Source organism: Cynocephalus volans, chromosome 4 (genome assembly GCF_027409185.1).
Source record: "Cynocephalus volans isolate mCynVol1 chromosome 4, mCynVol1.pri, whole genome shotgun sequence".
Classification (NCBI taxonomy): Eukaryota; Metazoa; Chordata; class Mammalia; order Dermoptera; family Cynocephalidae; genus Cynocephalus; species Cynocephalus volans.
The window spans coordinates 21,265,929-21,285,940 of NC_084463.1; the positions used below are offsets into that span (position 1 = coordinate 21,265,929).

General features: G+C 40.8%; 1 protein-coding gene across 2 annotated transcripts in view; it reads left to right on the plus strand.

Annotated features, from left to right (window-relative positions):
* Window positions 1-225: 225 nt before the first annotated feature.
* FEZ1 (fasciculation and elongation protein zeta 1) overlaps window positions 226-20,012 on the plus strand; it is a 39,845-nt gene continuing 20,058 nt past the window's right edge. The window contains exons 1-3 of one of the 2 annotated variants that reach the window (XM_063094157.1): window positions 226-390; window positions 5,778-6,133; window positions 12,827-12,926. In XM_063094157.1, the coding sequence (XP_062950227.1) occupies window positions 5,823-6,133; window positions 12,827-12,926 (411 nt within the window). In that variant the 5' untranslated portion in view covers window positions 226-390; window positions 5,778-5,822. Of the gene's footprint in view, window positions 391-1,263; window positions 1,308-5,777; window positions 6,134-12,826; window positions 12,927-20,012 lie in introns of those variants that run through there. The other variant, XM_063094158.1, reaches the window with a different exon arrangement.

The following is a 20,012-nucleotide window of genomic DNA, read 5'->3' on the forward strand; positions in this document are numbered from 1 at the left end:
GCACCCATCTTGGAGCTTCTGAATATTCATGAAGGAAGCAGAAAGGCCAGTGAAAAAGAAGGGAGAAACAGTCATTCATAAATATTAATGAAGGCAGGCCCACGTGCTCCGAGGAGGGCTGTAAATGTTGAGACGATGACGTCCAGGTCCCGCGCGTGCCTGTCGGGCGGGTGCTCGAGCGCGGGCGCGTCCCCGGAAGCGGGCACGAGCGCGGGGAAGGGTCAGGGTGGAGGAGGGAAGCGGGGCCGGCGCCGCCGGAGCTGCGGGGGGAGCGCTCGCTGGCTGGCTCGCCGCTGCTCTGCGCTGCGCTCCTGCCGCTCGCCGAGGCCCGTGGATGGGGGTGTCCGGCTGAGCTCCGGGATCCGCCTCCCTCCGCCAGGACCCGCACAGGTGCCGCCGCGGGGGGCGACCTTAGTCCCGACCCGGCCCGCTGCCGGGGGTGGGGGTCCGATGGGGGTGGTGAAAGGCCCCGGAACTCGGGATTCCCCGACAGGACGGTCTGGGGGGCGCCCCACACCCGCCCCCCACCTCGTCCCATCTCAGATTGGAAAGGAAGAGCCTGGAGGCCGTCGCCCTCCTGTTGGGCCCTTCAGGGAGCGCACCGGGATGCAGCTGCAGGGCCGGGAGATGTGGGATGACGAGCACCTCGAGCATCATCTCAGAGCCTCGCCCGGGCTAGGCCTGGGGTGTGCGTGTGTGCAGGGAGGCGGCGCGGTATGGGGAGCGGGGGAGGCGGGGGACCCTGCCCGATCGTGCTGGAGCAGTGGGTCGATACCTCAGCCCAGGACCGTTATCTGGTCCCGTCACCTTAAATGCCCCTGAATCATTTTTGTCCCTAAGAACCTGACCCCCCACCCGGCTCGCGCCCGTCCCCGGGGTGCGGAGCCTTTCCCCAGACCGTGCATTCCTGCAGTGTCAGAAGCGCTGGCAGCAGCCGCGGACGCTGGCGGAGCGATTGTTTTACTACGGAACAGGTCGGGGAAAGGACGGGGGCGGGGGGAGGGGCGCTGCCGTCCGTGGGCCGGGGCCCTGGAGCTCCGGGGCGCACGTTTGGCAGAGCCCTCAGAGGGTGTCAGCACAGCCCTCTTCTTCCCCCGCGCCTCTCCACTCCCTCTTCGCCGCTCGACACCCGCTGACCCCACTCCCACTCCCGAGTCCGGGTCTTGTTTGGCCAAAAGAACAGTGGAGTCTGCGCGCGGCCTGCGCGGGATGAGCCCAGCTCCCTTGGAGCGCCAGCCTTTGTGCTGCCTGGAGGAGCCTTTCTTTGCCCCCATAAACCGGGGGTAGGAGGGGGATCTGAGATGGAGGTGAATGGAGCAGCAGGACGAGGGGGGTGGGGGAAGCAGAACCGCGAAGGGGTTGCTGATCCGTATGCAATGAAATACTCTGTCAAAATGTGCAGCTGGTACAAACATGTACACTAGCTGGGTTTTGCTGAGCAGCAGTGGGAAGTCTGCAGGTGGATCAGTGGGGGGCAGATTTTAAGGATGGATATGCGTGGGGCGGGGGGCACAGAATCGATTGATCTATTGAGCAAGTAATGGAAAGAAGGGGGAAATGGAATGAGGCTTGTGTGGAAGTGCAGAGGCCCACCGGGGAGGCATGTTGAAATCTCTACTGCTCCTCTCCACTCGGCTCAGCCCTGCAAAGCAGGGGCTGGTAATTTGTACCGCAGCCCCAAACTGCAGCTAGTGCATCATTGTGCTGCAGGGAGAGGCTTCCGTGTTTCCTACTGGGTCTCTGTTATGCTCCGTGGGTGTCTTTTCTTTTCCAAATTACACCATCTATTGGGAGCCAAAATACATGGAATAGATTATAGGACGTAATCAAACTACGGTATTGTCCTGTACTCAGTTCTGTGATAAAGAGAAAAAGAAAAGATGACCTTCCCATGGTTCTTTCTTTTTACTGTTTTTCATGTATGTATGTATTTATTTTTGATTTGAGAAGTAGAAAGAGGATCGGCTATTACTTGTATTAACCTAGCTTGAAGAAGGGGCAAGTTAGGATGGAAGAGTAGAGGATTGTTTCAGATGTTTCAACTTGGGGGGCCAAGGCACTCGGCCAAGAGAGGAGAGCAAAAGAAAATGCACCAAAGCAAAAACGGCAGGGGCACCATTTCAAGGGGTGCTGCAAGCCCCAACCCAGAGACTCTACTTGAGGCTCTGATAGGGCCAGTCAGAAGGCTTGCCTCTCATCTCCTCTGCTACAGCCTGGGGTCTTTCTAACAAATGCAGTTTGGGTGTTGAGTGACTTCAGCTTCCCAAAGCAGGCTTTCAGTTTAGCTTCATCTCCAGCTGGTAATTAATGCAGCACTTCTTTACTCCAGGGTAGAAGCTGACGAAAAGCAATCAGGCTGTATTATGAATTGTTTCAAATGATCCTGTTTATGAACTTGAGAGCTATGATATTAATTTCTTCTTTTATAATCTTCTAGATGAATCCATTTTCTCTAGAGTCTGCTTGGGCTGAGGATTGGTGCTTTCAGCATAAACTTCCTCTTGTCAACCCTGAAAACTCAATCATAGTCCTAGATTCTGGTTGGATTGGCCTCTTGTTTCTGGTTAATAGTATAATCTGTGCCATTTAAAATCAGCACCCTCACTGGTGTCATTTTGTCATTCCAGCTCTCCCATCACTTCCAGAGAAGAGTAAAAATTTAAAGGGAGTGCAAATATCTGCAACACCAGTTGGTTAACTTCCATACCTCTCTGAAATGTTACCTGTGATCCAAGAGCCTTTGACCAAATGAACTGAAAAAAGCCTTAGCAAAAAAGATGCTAAAATTCTTTCAGCAATAGTTCTTTCATTTGATAAGCATTTTGAAGCATCACACATAGAATGTCATGGCAGGGATAATTTTTCTTGAAACACTCTCAAACCACACTTCTATATAAGTGAGTTATCCTGATTTTCCTGGAATCATAGACATTTATTGGACACTTTCTGTATTCCACACATTGTGCTTTGCACTTGTAAGATGATCTCATTTAATTCACAAAATAACCTTCAAGGTAAGCACTGTTTAAAACCCCATTTTACAGATAAGGGAATTGAGGCACAAGGAGGCTGATAATTTGCCTAAAGTCTCACAGCTAGCAATGACAGGACCAGGATGGGAACCTGGAGTCCAGGCTCTTAGCCATCACAGAGTACTGCCTCAATCAACACAAATTCCTCGGCTGTAAAACCTTCCATACTCTCTATTGCACTCTGTGATCTTTTCGAAACTCACCTGTTTGGTGCTCAGGTGTTTTTAATCTTTTCGTGTTATGAACCCCTTTTAGCAGTGTGGAGAAACCTAAGAGATCCTTCTCCAAATAATGTTTTTAAATGCTTGAAATAAAGTAGGCTTACAAAGGAAAACAATTTCACTGAAAAGTGGTTAGATTCAAAGAGCCTGTAGGGGTCTATAGACCACAGATGAAGAACCCCTGACTGGCAATTAGTTGTGAATTGCTTTAGAGCTGTGTCGTCCAACGTAGGCACTAGCTACATGTGGCTGTTGGGCTGTTGAAATATGGTTAGTCCAAACAGAGACATGCTGTAAATGTAAAATACACACTGGATTTGGATTTTGAAGGACTTAGTATAGAAAAGAGTAAAATATCTCATTAATAATTTTTAATATGGATTATATATATATATATATATATATATATATTTAAAGATGACCGGTAAGGGGATCTCAACCCTTGGCTTGGTGTTGTCAGCACCATGCTCAGCCAGGGAGCTAACTGGCCATCCCTATATAGGATCCAAACCCGTGGCCTTGGTGTTATTAGCACCGCACTCTCCCGAGTGAGCCACGGGCCGGCCTAATATGGATTATATTTTGAAATGGTAATGCTTCAGATGTGCTGGATTAAATTAACATATTATTAAAATGTATCATTACAATTAAAAAATTGTTATTAAGCTATTAAAATTAATTTCCAAAGATGTTAGCTCTATAGAAAAACTTTCTTATAACAAATGAGGAAATCAGGACCCACAACGATTGTCACTCAGCCAGCCACTGGCAGGTCTGTTGGCTTATGAACCTGTGTTCTTTCTGAGATATGTTACTGCTTTTATATCTCTTTGTATTCCAGGGTCCTATTATGTTGCCTTTGCAAACTGCTAATGCTCAGAATATGTTTTGATGCAACGGTAACTAACTTAATCTTAGCAGAATCCCAGTAAGAACCATCTGGGTCCTCGCCTGGCATGCCCTTTGTCTTGCTCATTTATAGTTTTAGTTTTGTAGGTAGAAACGGGGAATGGGCACTCCTAGGACAAAACCTGTGGGTTTTGCTGTCTGTTTGGTTCTCTTCAATCTAAGCATCTAACTGGATCAATACTCATACAGACAGAAAAGTTTGGTTGCCTTTTTGTGTTATAGGGAGGGAAGTTGAGTACGTAGAGAAAGGTATGATAGACAATAATGCTTATGCTGCCTGAAATTGAAAAAGGGAAACTGTACGTGGGGGACAGAAGATCATTTTTCAATGAGCACACATTGATTGATTGTCCAGCCACAGGGCAGTCAGTTTGTGCTAGGAGCCATGGAAGAGATCCAAAGGATGTCCGTACCCTTGAGGAATTTAAACTGAAGTTGTGAAGGGGCCTGTATGTACATAGATGGATAAATCACTGTTGAAGGCAGTGTGTGAAGAGGCCTTGATGCGGGGTTGAGGTCGGAGCTGCTGAGAAATGGAGTGAGGCCCGAGTGTATAGCATTCTGAGGATGCAGCCCAAGATGGCTGTGGAGTCTGGCTTTGGAGCTTGGGGGTAGTTGGGTCTGTTCTCTACAGGATGATAGATCGTTTCATCCATTCCTCTGCTCCTAGGCATATGCTCTGTGTCTGGGAAAAACTCAGGTGTCTGTTGGAAAGCCTCTATTAGGATTCTGTTAGTCTCTATCATTTACTGATGAGGGTAGTAATATCCAGGTCCATGAACCCTAATCCAAAACCTTTATAGTGATAATAATAATAGTATAATATAATAATTTGAATTATTTGAAATTTTGGAAGGCAGTAACAGATTGCAAATTCTGCATTTCATCCACTGGGGTCTGAGGTAGCACTTGCTATAATTAAAAAAAATTAATATTTCTGCAGCAAAACACAGAAAATGGGATAAGTTAAAACCATAAGTAGTTTTATATTTATGGCGGCCAGGCTTAGTTGGCAAATGAGTTTAGGTCATGTCATGTTTTGCCAAACAAGTTAAAAAACATTTCAGTTTTCTGAGCACATTTTAAAGGATGTGGACCTGTGGTAACAGTAATAATAATAATAATAAAATATTAAACGATATTGGCATTGATTATCTGCCAGGCACTGTTTTAAGCACTTACCTGTGTTTACTCCTTTAATCTTACAACAACCCTTTGAGGTAGGTCCTGTTATTATTTCTTAAGAAGAACAAAAGGAAGTACAGAGAAGTTAAGTAACTTGCCGAAGGTCACAGCTGGTAGGGCAGAACAGGGTGCAAACCTGGATGGTCTGGTCCAGGAGCTGCGTATTTAACCACTATGCTTTGTTTTTTGGAGCAGGGAATTGGAAGCAGTTGTGTCTCCAAAGTTTCTTTAGGTTAGTAGTAACACATGCAACGATATTTGAATTCCTTAAGTGCACAGCAGTGAGGAAGTGCAGAGGCCACAATGCTAGCAGAGTGGAATCTTTGTTTTTAGCAGGATGTACAGTAATGGAATATGTGATTATGGTTCCTCAGCAGAACTGGCATGAAAGCCCAGCCCACACTCATATTACCCCGTTTATTTCTTCTAGATAAACGAATCCTGAAAGTTGCCATTGTTCTATTGCTGTGCTATAATGGAGGCCCCACTGGTGAGTTTGGATGAAGAGTTTGAGGACCTTCGGCCCTGCTGCTCAGAGGACCTGGAGGAGAAGCCACGGTGTTTCTATGGCTCATCTCCCCACCATCTAGAGGACCCTTCCCTCTCAGAGCTTGAGAATTTTTCCTCTGAAATAATCAGCTTCAAGTCCATGGAGGACCTCGTGAATGAATTTGATGAGAAGCTCAATGTCTGCTTTCGGAACTACAACGCCAAGACTGAGAACCTAGCCCCAGTGAAGAATCAGTTACAGATCCAAGAGGAGGAGGAGACCCTTCAGGATGAGGAGTAAGAAGTGTTTTTTTTTTTTTTTTTTGTCTTTTTGTGACGGGCCGTACCGCACTCAGCCAGTGAGTGCACCGGCCGTCCTTATATAGGCTCCGAACCGCCGCGGGAGCACTGCTGCGCTCCCAGCACTGCACTCTCCCGAGTGCGCCACGGGGTCGGCCCAGGAGTAAGAAGTTTTAATTGCCCTTTCCTGCTTCAGTCCAGAACCCTGTAGTCTAGGGCTCCTTGACATAGAACTAATTTCTGTCTATAGGTTTATGGGATATGACTTATATTTTTATGTTATCATAAAAATTAGTGGGGTTGTGTTGGTAATTGGCGACATTCTATATATGTCCTTTTACAGTCACCTACAGAGAGGCTTCTTAAATTGAACCCTTAGAGGAATGAAGGATTTTAGGTTTTCCTAGATATAAAATAGAATTTTAGGAACACAATAAATTTGGGAGTCTGTATATAGATTTTTTTTGGTAGTTGTCCAGTACAGGGATCAAACCCTAGACCTTGGTGTTATCAGCACTATGCTCCAATCAACTGAGCTAACTGGCCATCCCCTTATTAATTTTTTTATTTAGTTTTCTTTATATCAGTGGCAATCTATCGAGGTATTTCTAAGTAAGGATCAGAAAAATAATGAACTGTGATGAAGGAATTTATGTCATTGGACCAATTTGCTTCAAGAAACACCAGAGTTATGAAAATCTCAAAATTGTTTACAAGCCCTCAGGCCTGGAAAATCATTCACAAATGTTAAAGATATGTCCATATAAGAAAGCATCCAAATTGAAATGAGAGCACAGGGAATTAACCTGGACAAAATAAAGATGAAAACTAGGTGACGTGGCTTTTGAGTAGGCAGATTCCTTGTGTCACTTACTAGCTACCTTCTAGGCCTAGTCTTTGTTTTCAGCAGCTGGTCAGTATGGGGATCTGAACCCTTGACCATGGTATAGAGTCTTAACAGTAGGCAAGAAAAGGGATCTTGGAAAAGTACCGTTTGAGGAGGGTCTAGATAGAAAAGAAGGGGGGTAATTTACATAAATTAAAGAAGGATGTTTTAGGCATTTAATAAAAATTTGCATGAATTCCCTGTAGAGAGAAAAATATACATCAGTTATCTAGGAATCACACTAGAAATGTCAAATAGTTGGTCATGGAAGTTTGGAGTTTGGAGCAACTGTGCTTTTGGTTTCTCTTTTTATGGATTTGAGTGAGAAGAGTTACCCATGAATAATGGGGTAAGAGGCACGCCCTAGAAGATTGAACTTGACTGTACTTGTGAGAGAGTTGCTTATTTGATGACTACTAAGACTGTACTTCTGTGAATACACGGCTGTATATCTGACTGTCTTATTCACTATTATATCCCCACTGTCTAATACAGTGCTTAGTGTGTAATAAGTGATCAAATAACTTATTTTTTTGGGAGCTGGCTAGTGTGGAGATATGTACCCTTAGTATATGTGCTGCCGAAGCGAGCACGAGATATGTACCCTTGACCTTGGTGTTATCAGCACCATGCTCTACTGAGTGAGTTAACCGATCAGCCCTTCAAATAATATCTTTTGAATGAAATATTGAGTATTGAATGAACTGGATGAGCAATAATAGCTAGCCTTGTAGGTACATGTAATTTCTAGGCTCACACTATTTCCTACTTTACTTTTTAATTAATGCTAGCCTGAAGGTATGTTCACAGAGAATATTTTACTCTGGTGACCAGTACTATAACTGTGGGTTGTGTGTTTCAATTCAATTTTAAGGTTCAAGCTGATTCTTTTAAAATTCCGAGCCTGTTATAATTTGTTCAACTTCTATAAGTCAAAAAAGAATGGCTCTGGGGCTTTATTATACAGAGTATTTTTTCACTCCAGTGCACCAGGCAATGAACTAGAAACACAAAGACTATGAATTCTAATTTTTGTACCCTCACTAACTCACTGTGTGACCTTGGGCAGGTCATTTAACTCTCGTTGACTGTGTGGGTCCTCATCTTTGAAACCTTCTGAGCTCAATCTTGATGAAGCGGGGCTAAGGACTTAGAAAGAACCTAATTTCTTACTTCACCCAGGATGTGCTCTGAAAATGATATTTTAAGAAGCGTCCCATTCCTTTTGCTTCCAACAAATCATTTTCCCTCTACCTAACCCCCTCCTCTGCCTTATTAAGGATGAGGGCCCAATGAGCAAGTTCTTATTCCCTTCGAGCACATTAGCAGAGGCCACTCAATGTTAATTACCATCACATGGGATTATTGGTCTTCTCAGCCTGATTTTTCTGACTTGACTGCCTCATTGACTGACTCATCTAAGAGACTAAAGGGTGGATAATTCCCTGGAGATAAAGTAAGATTTGGGGACAGGGTAGAGGGAGGAAGCAGGGAAGAGAGAAATTAACGCTGCACTCTCTAGGCATTCAGTGTATCTAAAGCCTCCTTATAATTCAAAATAAAAATCAGAATTACATATATACACTTTGTTTTACAGATGCTATCCAAACTATTTCAACTGTGAAATTATGACTAGGTAAAGGAAAAGGGTGATTTAATATTTAAACTGGTTGTGATTCTCCTGAGCATAGCTCTGTTATTGTAGTAAATTTTCTCAGGTTTAGTATTTAGAGGAATGTTTTGTCCACAAATTGATTGAGAGTGTTTTGGGTGGGTTAGAGGTAAATAATAGAAACTTAAAACAAAAGCAAGGCAATTCTTGTTTAAACTAAGCCCCTTAAAGATAGCACAAATCATAAAGCAAACACTGTGATTCCCTTAGGAGCTTTGATTTCTTTAGTCCTCATTTGGAACTACTGCGTTTGGCCAATAGGGAACTGGCTAAAGTATCAACTTGTCTTTGATTTGTCATGGCATGGAAGTTAAAGGAGAGTCAGATTTGAATATATATTTTCCATTTTTGAATTCAGAAAATATTTCGGAATCTCTTCTTTGTGTATGCGTGATCACGTTTTTCCTTTGTCGTAAGAGATTGGACTTGAAGGTCAGAGCCTCTTAGGGGTGACTACAAAATTGAATGGACAGCCCTCACCCTACCCCCTGCCTCAGTGGGATCCCTATCAGCCCTCTTACAAGTACCCAGAAGAAAGAGGAGCCAAGCATATGAGAACAATGGCTGTTTCCTGTTCTTCAGATAGAATTATTGGGTTAAAGGTGATGTTAAAAAATAAAGTCTATGCACTAAATAAACTACCTGTCATCAGACATACTTTAAGTTGAAGTAAATGCCACACAGACAGGGAAAGCTGACCAATAACTGTGGTTTTTAGGAAATATAATTCTCTTCTTAGAGGTTGTTTTACCATATATAAGGCAGAGATAGTATTGATTCTATTTAAACGTTGGAAGGAACCTAAAAAGCTGTGCAAAGGCATTAATGTGCTAATAATTTCGAATTCCTAAACATTAACTGCAAAAGTATACACACATCTAAGTGTGGATACTGGCATGAGTGGACGCAAGCCAAAGACTGGAAAACGGAGGTAGCCAGCCTAAGGGGATTAAGGGAAATGTTACCAGGTTGGAACTCTGATATGCCCTTTTAACTGTCTACCATATCATGTGTGTGTATATATTTATTTATCAGCATGGATAGAGCCCTGATGGCTATGTTGCCAGTTCCAGGCCCTGCAGCTCTTTGTACACTTGTCCTGGCACAATCGCCTCGGCTGGGTTTGCTCATACTCTACCAGCATCCTTTTCCAAATCCCCAGGCCTCAGTGGTGAAAGATAGTGTAGTCAGTTCTACAGGCGCCTAAGCCCAAGTTATAAAATATGCACATGAAAAGGCTTTTCTGCCATTGTAAGGGACTGAGACAGCAAATTGAGTCTCAGGTGTCATGGCAGCATAATGATAGGAACTGAGGAAACCTCTTGAAGCTTTGCTAAAGGAAAACAGTAGATAGCTTTCCAAGTCTCCTTTCCTAAAGATAAAAGTAAATAGCAGGGTGCTCCTCAGAGAAGTGAAACGTTACAGTCCAGCACAGGGTACTCCTGAGAGGGAATAGATCCCCTCCCAAGAGCCCTGCGTATGATAGGATAGAGGGCCTCTCTGGCGAGACGAGCCCTTCCCATTTTCTTCCCCACAGAAAGCTTTGTTTCCCTCCTTCCTCTGGCTCTCCTGTTCCCGTGGCTGCCCACCTGCCTGCCTGCCACTGTTCTGCCTTTGCCTTCCATTTACCCTTCCCTGGGCTGGAGGTCTAGCTAGAAAGCCGTCGTGCCCTGCTCCCCCTGCCATTCTTCCTTTTGCAGACTGATGAAAGCACTATGTCCAGAGTGATGCAGCTGTGGATTTTCCATGGAGAGCCAGTTTCTAAACTGTTGTTCTTGATTGTGATTTGGAACTTGTTCTATTATTCTGATGCCTATGCCTATGTCAACTATATAATTCATAAAATGTTGGCGTAATGAAGAGGCTAGGAATATGGTCTCTGTTGCTATACTGCCTGTGTTCCAATCCCATCTCTGCCATTACTCTTTGTGGGAGCTTAGACAAGTTAATTAACTTCACTGTGTTTCAGTTTTATCTCATCAGCATCTGCCTTATAGAGTTGTTGTGAGGGATGAATGAATTAATCCACATAAAGAGTTTAGAATAATACCTGGCTCATAGTGAGTGCTCAGTAAGTGCTAACTGCTATTGTTAATATTGTTAAATGAGCAGTAAGTATGGGAAGAGTCTGCAAGTGAGTATAAAGAATTGAAAGCTGCTTTACTTTAAAAGTTATTTATAACTTCAAAGGGTAAAAAGTATGTCAGGAAGGAAGAAGAAAACCTGGACGAGATGTGAAAGAGAATGAGGATGGTTTGAAATCCCAAGGAGATAAAAGTTTAGGGAATTATAACTAGAAATCTAGATTTAGAAGATAAAATAGAAGAGCAATGTCAGTGAAGGCCCGAATGAGAAAAGGGGCACTCCTAAACGATCTGAGAGAGTCCCCGGTTGGCACTTTACCGATTTAAACAGTCTCAAGGTCACTGGAAAGTGTGCAGTCCATTAAAGTTCTCTGTTTCTGTACAGCCTAGGGGAGGTACAAAAGGCTCCTGCCTATTTTGGGTTTTGCTGCATCTCACTTCTCCAGGCACTTCCTGCAGGAACAAATCTGAAGGTTGGAGGTGCATGCGTGTTGTTCATTCTTGCAGCAGAGAATGTAATGCAGTGATGTAAAGAGGAGTCCTGCAGCAGCATTTCCAGTGGGTGTGGTGCCTTGGAGTTTTGTCTTGGAGACAGCAAATCATATTTGCCTCTTGGCTCTAGAATGCTAATGGGACTTGTATTTAGAATTAGCCTGGATTAATGCAGCTCTTATAGTGTCTGATGGAAATTGGGCTGTCACCCATGGTTTAAGAAGGTGGCTCTGAAATCCTGCTGAATAGATGTCTAATGAGAACTTTATGAGTTCCCTCAAAGTGCTTCCTTGTAGTGGTAGGAAAATAATGAATAAGAGGATGTCCTAAGCACTGCCATTAAATTGTGTTTTCTTGGATTCCTTTTATTTATTTCATTACCAATTGTATGCACCAGGAAAATCTCTTTGCTTATGTACTCATGTATGATATATTATTCCTGATTTTTTTTAACAGCACTCTCCCTCATTATTTTCTGATTTCAAGTGTATCTAATTTCAAGTGTCTGTGCTCTGGTATATATACATATATACATAAATATCCTTGCACTTATCTTTTCAGCATCTTATGACATTTTGTTATGTTTTGAATTTGGTCCGTACATATACATATTTGCTTATATTTAAATGGCCATTTTGTTAGAGTAGTATATCTAAATAAAATGTATCTTCTCATATCGTGGTCTCACACTCCCTCTTCCCCTCCCCTTTTCTTTCAAAGAAATCTATCTGAAATAAGTGAGTTAAGTGATAAAAGTTGTAGAAACCCTTCTTTATAATGTATGTATCAGAATTTTAAAAAGAAACATAATAAAGGTAGCCCCATCTTCCCCCACTAAACACCAATTGTGTAGACAGGTATTTTTATTGGTTCCTTTCATATTTTTACCTTAGCGTGTCCATGATGGAGAAATAGCACCCTTAGACTCTACATTGCTAGAGAGCAGGATCGTGAAACCCATGGGCCTTCTAGAACATTTTGGGTAGTTAGTAAGCACTCGCAGAATTGGCATTATCCCCTTACTTACAAGAGATGTCAAGGAGTCCATTTCTGATCATTTAGACTGCAGGCCTCTGAAACTGAAATGCACGTAAATTAGATGATGATCCTGAGCTTAATGAGATTCAGCCAGAAAATCTGCCCAGATCTCTCTGTCGCTCTGTCTCTGTCTCTGTCTGCCCATAGGAAAGGAAACATGGGCACTGCTTAGATTCAGAGACATAAACTTTTTGGTGAAGGGGCAGATTTATTTCCAGGGCCTGAGGTAGCTTGATTGTGGACTCTGCCATTTGTGTCTCAATGGTGAGAAATTCCTCTTTCCTCCAGCAACACCTTTCACAGTGAAGCCCCTGGCCAGCCTCCATGCTCTTGGCTCTTTCTCCCTAGATGTGCCTGTAATTCAGTTTCTAAGCTGCTTTGCCCCTGCATGCTGGAAGGCAGATGATCTCAGCCTGACACACACAGAAGCCTCTCTCCTCCCCTGGCCCAGCTCTTCCTTCCTCCAGGCGGGGCCAGGCCACAGATGTGTGCTAATGAGAGCTTCTCTTTGTTTGCAGGGTTTGGGATGCTTTGACAGACAATTACATCCCTTCACTCTCAGAAGACTGGAGGGACCCAAACATCGAGGCTCTGAATGGCAACAGCTCTGACACTGAGGTACCTCTCTGGGGCCCCCTATTTAGTAGGGCTTGAGAAGACATGGAATCCAATTAGAAAAACATTCAGTAACTCAACAGTCTTCCTCATAATGTAATGAAGGTCAGTAATAGCTCAAAATCATTGCTGGGAAGGTAGGAGTTGTGGACAAGTCTGAAAAATAAGAAAAGGAAAATATCCAGCATATCAGAGGTGACTGGAATGGTTATCAGTGAAAAGTGTAAATGTAGGTAACTTCTATTGTTGATCTGTATACTACAAAATGCAAAATAAGGTGATCTAAAAGGAGAGAAGGAGAATGACTATCACAGGCTTCTTTTGTGCTCAAATAATTATGATTTTAAAAAAATCAGATTTTCCCCATCTGAAATGAACAGTTCAGTCCCATCAAAAACAGTGCTGAAAACAAGCACTGAGAGATCTTGTCTTGAACATGGCCAGAGTTGGGGCCCAGATATTAGTGAGGGGCCCACACAATGGGGAAGAATTGTTTATGAAACTCAACCAAGGGGACATTCATTTGTCTGGACCAGAGTCAACTCCATGGTTAGTGATGCCAAGGAAGAAAGTAGCCTAAGAGCTTCTGAAAGATGAAGAGGATGCTTGTTTTGAGGGGATTTGCATAGGTTATAGGGAATGACCTTTCCAAAGATCCAAATTGCCCCTCTTGGCCGAATCAGCATATAGAATAGTGTCTTAGTCAGTTTGGGCTGCTGTAACAGAATACCTTAGACTGAGTAGCACATAAATGACAGAAATTTATTTCTCACAGTTCTGGAGGCTAGGAAGTCCCAGATCAAGGCACCAACAGATTTGGTTTCTGGTGTAGGCTTTCTGGTTTGTAGATGGCATCTTCTCACCATGTCCTCATGTGGTGGAGGGGACAAACAAGCTCCTTTGGGCCTATTTTTAAGGGCACTAATCCCATTCATGAGGTTCTAACCCCATGACCTAATCACCTCTCAAAGGCCCCCACCTCCTAATACTGTCACTTTGGCCCAAGGATGGGGGGATAGAATTTCAACATGAATTTTTGGGGGACACAAACTTTCAGACCATAGCAAAATGTAAAATCATTTAATGGCTCTATCCATGTTAAAAGCCAATTTCTGCCTTGCTTGGTTTTCTAGTTTCAGCTATGAAGGAAATTTGACAATTTCTTATCAGGAAGGACAGTCACAGCCCTGTGGACTCAGCAAATGATGGAAGGAGGTAGATCTAATCTTCCTAGGTGTTCCAGAATTGAGTCCAAGTAAGAGAGCAAGAAAGAGATTCCCAGTACTTGGCAATATATCTGCAGATATTGCTCAAAATAGCACAGCAAAGAGATCAGCATTGGGCTGATTTGTGGAAAAAACGGTTGTATATCTGTCTTAACTCTTCTAATAATTAGCAATCCAAAATACTCAAAACCTTAAGGCTTCATTGACTGGGTCAGATAACATGGTGACTTTGAGCCTAAAATCTGCAGCAAGCCCACGCAGCACCGACATAGGAGGCTGTGTCTCAGATCCTATTTTGAACTCCTGACTGCTCATTTTCTCTTGCACTGCTTTATACGTATGGTGTTTAGTCCTTATCCAAAACTCAAAGGAGAAGGAGGCAATAATTGAATAAATCTAGTTACTGAAATTAAATCAGGTCCACTGTGGTGCAAAAGGCAGATTTTGCTTTGTTATCTCTTTTTCCACCTTTCCAACTCATTTTGTGGACTAAGCCAAGGGATATATAAGATAGCCTGCCCTTCAAAAGGTCTCTAATTTATCTTCGTTTGCAGATTTCCCTCAAGAGAGTTAATATTTCAGGGCGAATTAAATGACCCTGAGAAGGATGATCTTGAGCTCTGTTCCTTGTAGTATTTCTTCCATCTAACCCATGGGAAAAGAACAGGGCAGCAAAAGTAGATGGATTAAGGCTGTTTCATTTCATCCTCCTTTATTATCTGGATTAATTACAGTAGAAGCTCTTTTAACTGACCTCCGTTTAAACGACTTACTAGATTAACCAGTGCTCTGTATTCGTTCTGTAAAACCTACCAGTGCCTTTGGCATGCTGAATGCACACAGCTGGTAGGCTTCTCTCAAGCAAGCTCTCATACTTTCCACTTAAGTGGTACATTACCAGGCATCAGTTTGTTCCCAAACCTGTTCATGCTTGTCCCTGTGACTGTAACTAAGTAACTTAATTAAATATTATGCAAACTGTTGAATTGTGACTGCAAAGGGTCATTTTTGCTTTGTTAAAATCAAATAACACATGCACATAATTTAAAAAGTCAAATAATACTTTTTAAATAATACATTATAAGTAAAAGACAAAAAATAAATAAATAAAAACAGCATCCCCTTACTTTGTCTTTTCCAACTCTGTGGAGGCTATCACTTGTATTTCTTTTAGCTGTTTTCTTTTTCTTTCTTTCTTTCTTTTTCTTTTCTTTTTGGCATATAGCTCCAATTTCCTCATAGCACATTTATATTACTATTTCTCTGAGTTTTACAAACTATCAGTTTTGGCTATTATCTATTAACTTTGTATTTTGGAAGATGAAGCTTTAATTCTTTTACGCCACCCACAGTTCTAACACTTACCCTTCCCTTTTCTAATATAGTCATCAATTTACATTTAATTCAATATTAAATACATACACCATTGTAACTATTTAAATACTATTTCTAGCTGAACCATGTAGTGTTCTATAAGAATATTTCCTCTCTCGTGCAAATTTTTAAAGAAACAAGGTAATTTTTAAGAATACCTTTGTTTTTCCCTTGCTTAGTTGCCAATATATCAGTCATTAGTTCAATCCTAAACTCTGACTGAACTGTAAACCTCACAATATGGTTGTTCTGTGTTCTTTTATGTGATGGTGTCAGGTGCAGCCACACGAGGATACAGGAGAGGCTCAGGGAAGCAAAGTTTATTATGCTCACAGGTCCTAGCAACAAGAGGTATGGCACCGCAAGCCAGGGAGGGCCGCATGAAGAAGCACCAACCTTGGAAAGGAGGCATGGGTGAGGGGAGAGCCTTGGCCACTGCCTTTATTGTGGTTTCCTCAGAAAAGGCCAGACAGGGCAGGGTGAACAGTTTAGGACTCGCTAGTTTGAATAATTTTGTAGGGGTGGTCTCTACTTGCCTGATACCTGGCCCTGGGATGACCAAGGCAGAGGAATATTTTCTGCTGGGGCTCTGCATGGCTTAGTTTGCATGTCAAAGGCATACCCCAAGCTGAGCCCATTGCTATCTGTGAGAACTGGCTTGCCTCCAGTGGTGGTGGTGCTGTCTCTTTCCACCAGAAAGGTTCTTTGTTTTTGGTTTTTTGGTGGCTGTCTGGTAAGGGGATCCCAACCCTTGGCCTTGGTATTGGTATCAGCACCATGCTCTAACTGGCCAGTCCTAGAAAGGTTTTTAAAATGTCAAAACATAATATACAGAAACTTAAAAATATGAACAATATAATGGTTAAGAAAAATTAGATATTCTACCAATTCAATATTTTTTCTTGAAAATATCCCTACTAGTGCTTACCATCTTTCTGCTACCTGGTCTGGTTATATGCTAGATCTGCTGCACAGCTATTGTCCTGGGAATTTCCTTCACCTTCATCCTGCAGATTCTTCTTGCCTTTCTCTCCTGCCCTCTGGTTGTGATAATTACATCTTTATTCACCTGTCATATACCTGATTGAGAGCTTAATTTGGCAGATAGTTATTGGAGGTTGCAAAAAAGTTTATAGTCAGAATTCTGAGGGCATTATTCTTTTCTAGCTTTCAGTTGCTGTTGAGAAGCCCCAAATCCATTCTGATTCCCAGTCCTTTATTTGTGACCCTCTTTTGGTTCTTTCTAGAAGCTTTTAGGATGTTCTCATTTTCCTTTCTCCTTTGAAATTTACAGTAATGTGGCTGATAATTTTTTTTTCATTCATTATACATTATATTATATTCAGTGGGCCCTTTCACCCTGGAAACTTCTGACTTTAAATTGTGGCATGTTTTCTTGTATTGTTTTTCTGAAGATTCATTATTTCTGTTTTCTTCCTCTATTGAGATGATTATACAGTTTTTCTCCTTTATTATGTTAATATGATGAATTACATGAATTTTCAAATGTTAAACCTTGTATTCTTGAGACCAAACTTGGTCATGACATATTATCCTTTTATTTTATTTTTTGGTTTTCTTTTTTTCCCCATAGCTTTAAGGAAGGATAATTGGCATAAAGTAAATTGCACATATGAAAGTGTACAATTTGATAAGTTTTGATATATGTAACATCTGTGAAAGCAACACCACAATCAAGATATTGAACATATCCATCATCCTTCCCTCTTGCCCCCCCAATCTTGGGGCAACCACTTATCTGCTTTCTCTTGCTATAGTTTGCATTTTCTAGAATGTTGTATAAATGAAATTATGCAGTATGTACTTTTTTTTTTGTCTGGCTTATTAAACTCATTACATGAAACTCAAAAACATGAGTTTCATATCATTACATGAATATTCATTCATGTTATTGAAAGTATCAACAGTTCATTCCTTTTTATACCACACTTTGCGTATTCATTAACCTATAGATGGACACAGCATTGTTTCCAGTTTTTGAATATTGCAAATGAAGCTTCTATGTACATTCTTGAGTAAGTCTTCGTGTGGACATTTGCTTCCATTTCTTTTGGGTAAATAAATACCTATGAGTTGAATGGCTGAGTCATATTGTAGGTGTTTGTTTAACCTTTCAAAGAACTACCGAACTGTTTTCCTGTTTGAGAGCTCCAGTTGTTCCATATCATCACCAACACTTGTTATGCACAACCTCAATTTAGACATTCTAGTGGGTGTGTAATAATATCTTTTTTTGGGTTTTAATTTGTATTTCCATAGTGACATAGAATGTTGAGTGTCTCTTCAAGTGATTGTTTACAAGCTATATATCTTCTTTGGTGAAGTGCCTGTTCAAATTTTTTGTCCATTTTCTTAGTGGGTCATTTGTGTTCTTATTATTGAGTTCCTTATATACTTGCATTTTAGATATAAATACTTTGTAGTATATATGTTTTACAAATATTTTCTCCTAGCCTGTGGCTTGCCTTTCACATTTCTTCACATTATCTTTTGAAGAACAAACGTTTTTAAATGTGATAAAGTCCAATTTATTGACATTTTCCATTTTATAGTTTATGTTTCTCATGTTGTATTTAAGGAATCTTTGTTAAATCCAAGGTCACTAAGATTTTCTCTTAAGTTTTCTTCTAGAAGTTTTATCATTTTAACTCATGTTTAGGTATGATCCATTTTAAATTAGCTTTTGTATATAGTGTGAGGTAAGGGTCAAGGCTCTTTTTTTTTTTTTTTTTGCGTATGGCTATCCAATTGTTCCAGTGTAGTTTATTGAAAATATTATCCCTTCCCTATTAAGTTGTTTTAGCACCTTTGTTGAAAATCAATTGATCATATATGTGTGGTTCTATTTCTGAATTCTCTATTCTGCTTCATTGATATTTATGTCTATTTTTATGCCAATTTGACACTGGATTGTTTACTGTAGCTTTATAATAAGTCTTGAAATAAAGTAGTATAAATCCTTCAACTTCGTTCTTTTTTTTTCCCCCCCAAAGTTATTTTGGCTCTTTTAGATCCTTCGTATTTCAATATAAATCCTGGAATCAGCTGATAAACTTTTACAAAAAAGTCTGTTGGAAATTTGACTGTGATTGTGTTGAATGTATAGATCAATTTATATATGTATTTCAATTTATTATGTTAATGTATGGAATTACATGAATGGATTTTCAAATATTAAACCGTTTCATTTTTGAGGTAAATCCCACTTAGTTATGATATTTTATTCTTTTTATATAATGTGGCATTTGATTTGCTAATATTTTATTAAGGATTTTTGCAACCATGTCCTTTTTCTAAAATTTTCTTTTGTTTGAATGTCATAAAATGAATTGGAAATTGTTCTCTTTATTTCTATTTCATGGAAGAATTTGTTAGATTGGTACTATTTTTTCCCTACATGTTTGGTAGACTATACCAATGAAACTATCTGGGCCTGGGGTTTTCTCTGTGGAAGATTTTTCTTTGCAAATTCAATTTCTTCTGAGTTAGCTTTGTTTATGTTTTTAAAGAAATTTATCCAGTTAATCTGTCATGGAGTATATTGACCATAAATTTGTTTATAATTTTCTTTTTTAAAAAAATGTCTGCAAGATTTATAGTGATCTCCTTTTTCATTCCTGATATTGCTAATTTGTGTTCTCTCTCCCTCCCTCACTCACTCTCTGTCAGTCTATGGTTTTATCACTTTTGTTGGTTAATCTTTTCAGAGAGCCACTTTTGATTTCTTTGATTTTCTCTGTTGTTTGTTCATTTTCTGGTTTGTTGATTTCTTCTCTCTCTCCCTTTTCTTTTTTGGTGGCTGGCCGGTTTGGGGATCTGAACCTGTGACCCTGATTTTATAAGGCTGTGCTCTAAACAAATGAGCTAACCGGCCAACCTCTGATTTCTTGTCTTAACTTTATTATTTCCTTCCTTCTACTTAGTAGGGGTTTAATTTGCCCTTCGTTGTTTTAGTTTCTTGAGGTGGGAACTTTAATCTTATTTAAAAGTTTTTAAAAATAACATAAGCATCGTAAAGCTATAGAATTTCCTCTAAGCACTGCTTTAGCTGAATTCCACAAATTTTGATGGGTGTATTTTCATCATCATTCAATTCAAAATAGTTTCTAATTTTCTCTTGTGATTTCTTCTTTGACCCAGAGGTTATTTAGAAGTGTGCTGCTTAACTTCAAAGTGTTTGTTGATTTTACAGCTATTTTTTTGTCATTGATTTCTAATTTAATTTTGTCAGAGAACATACTTTGTACAATTTATTTAGTTTTTGGTGGCTGGCCAGTCTGAACCCTTGACTATATAACTTAAATCTTTTAAGTATATAACTGATTTACGGCTCAGCATACAGTATGCCTTAGTGAATGTAATACATGCCATTGAAAATAGTGTGCATTATGCAATTGTTGGTTGCAATGCTCTGTAAATGTCAACTAGGTTAAGTTGGTTGATGGTATTATTAAATTCTTCTATACCC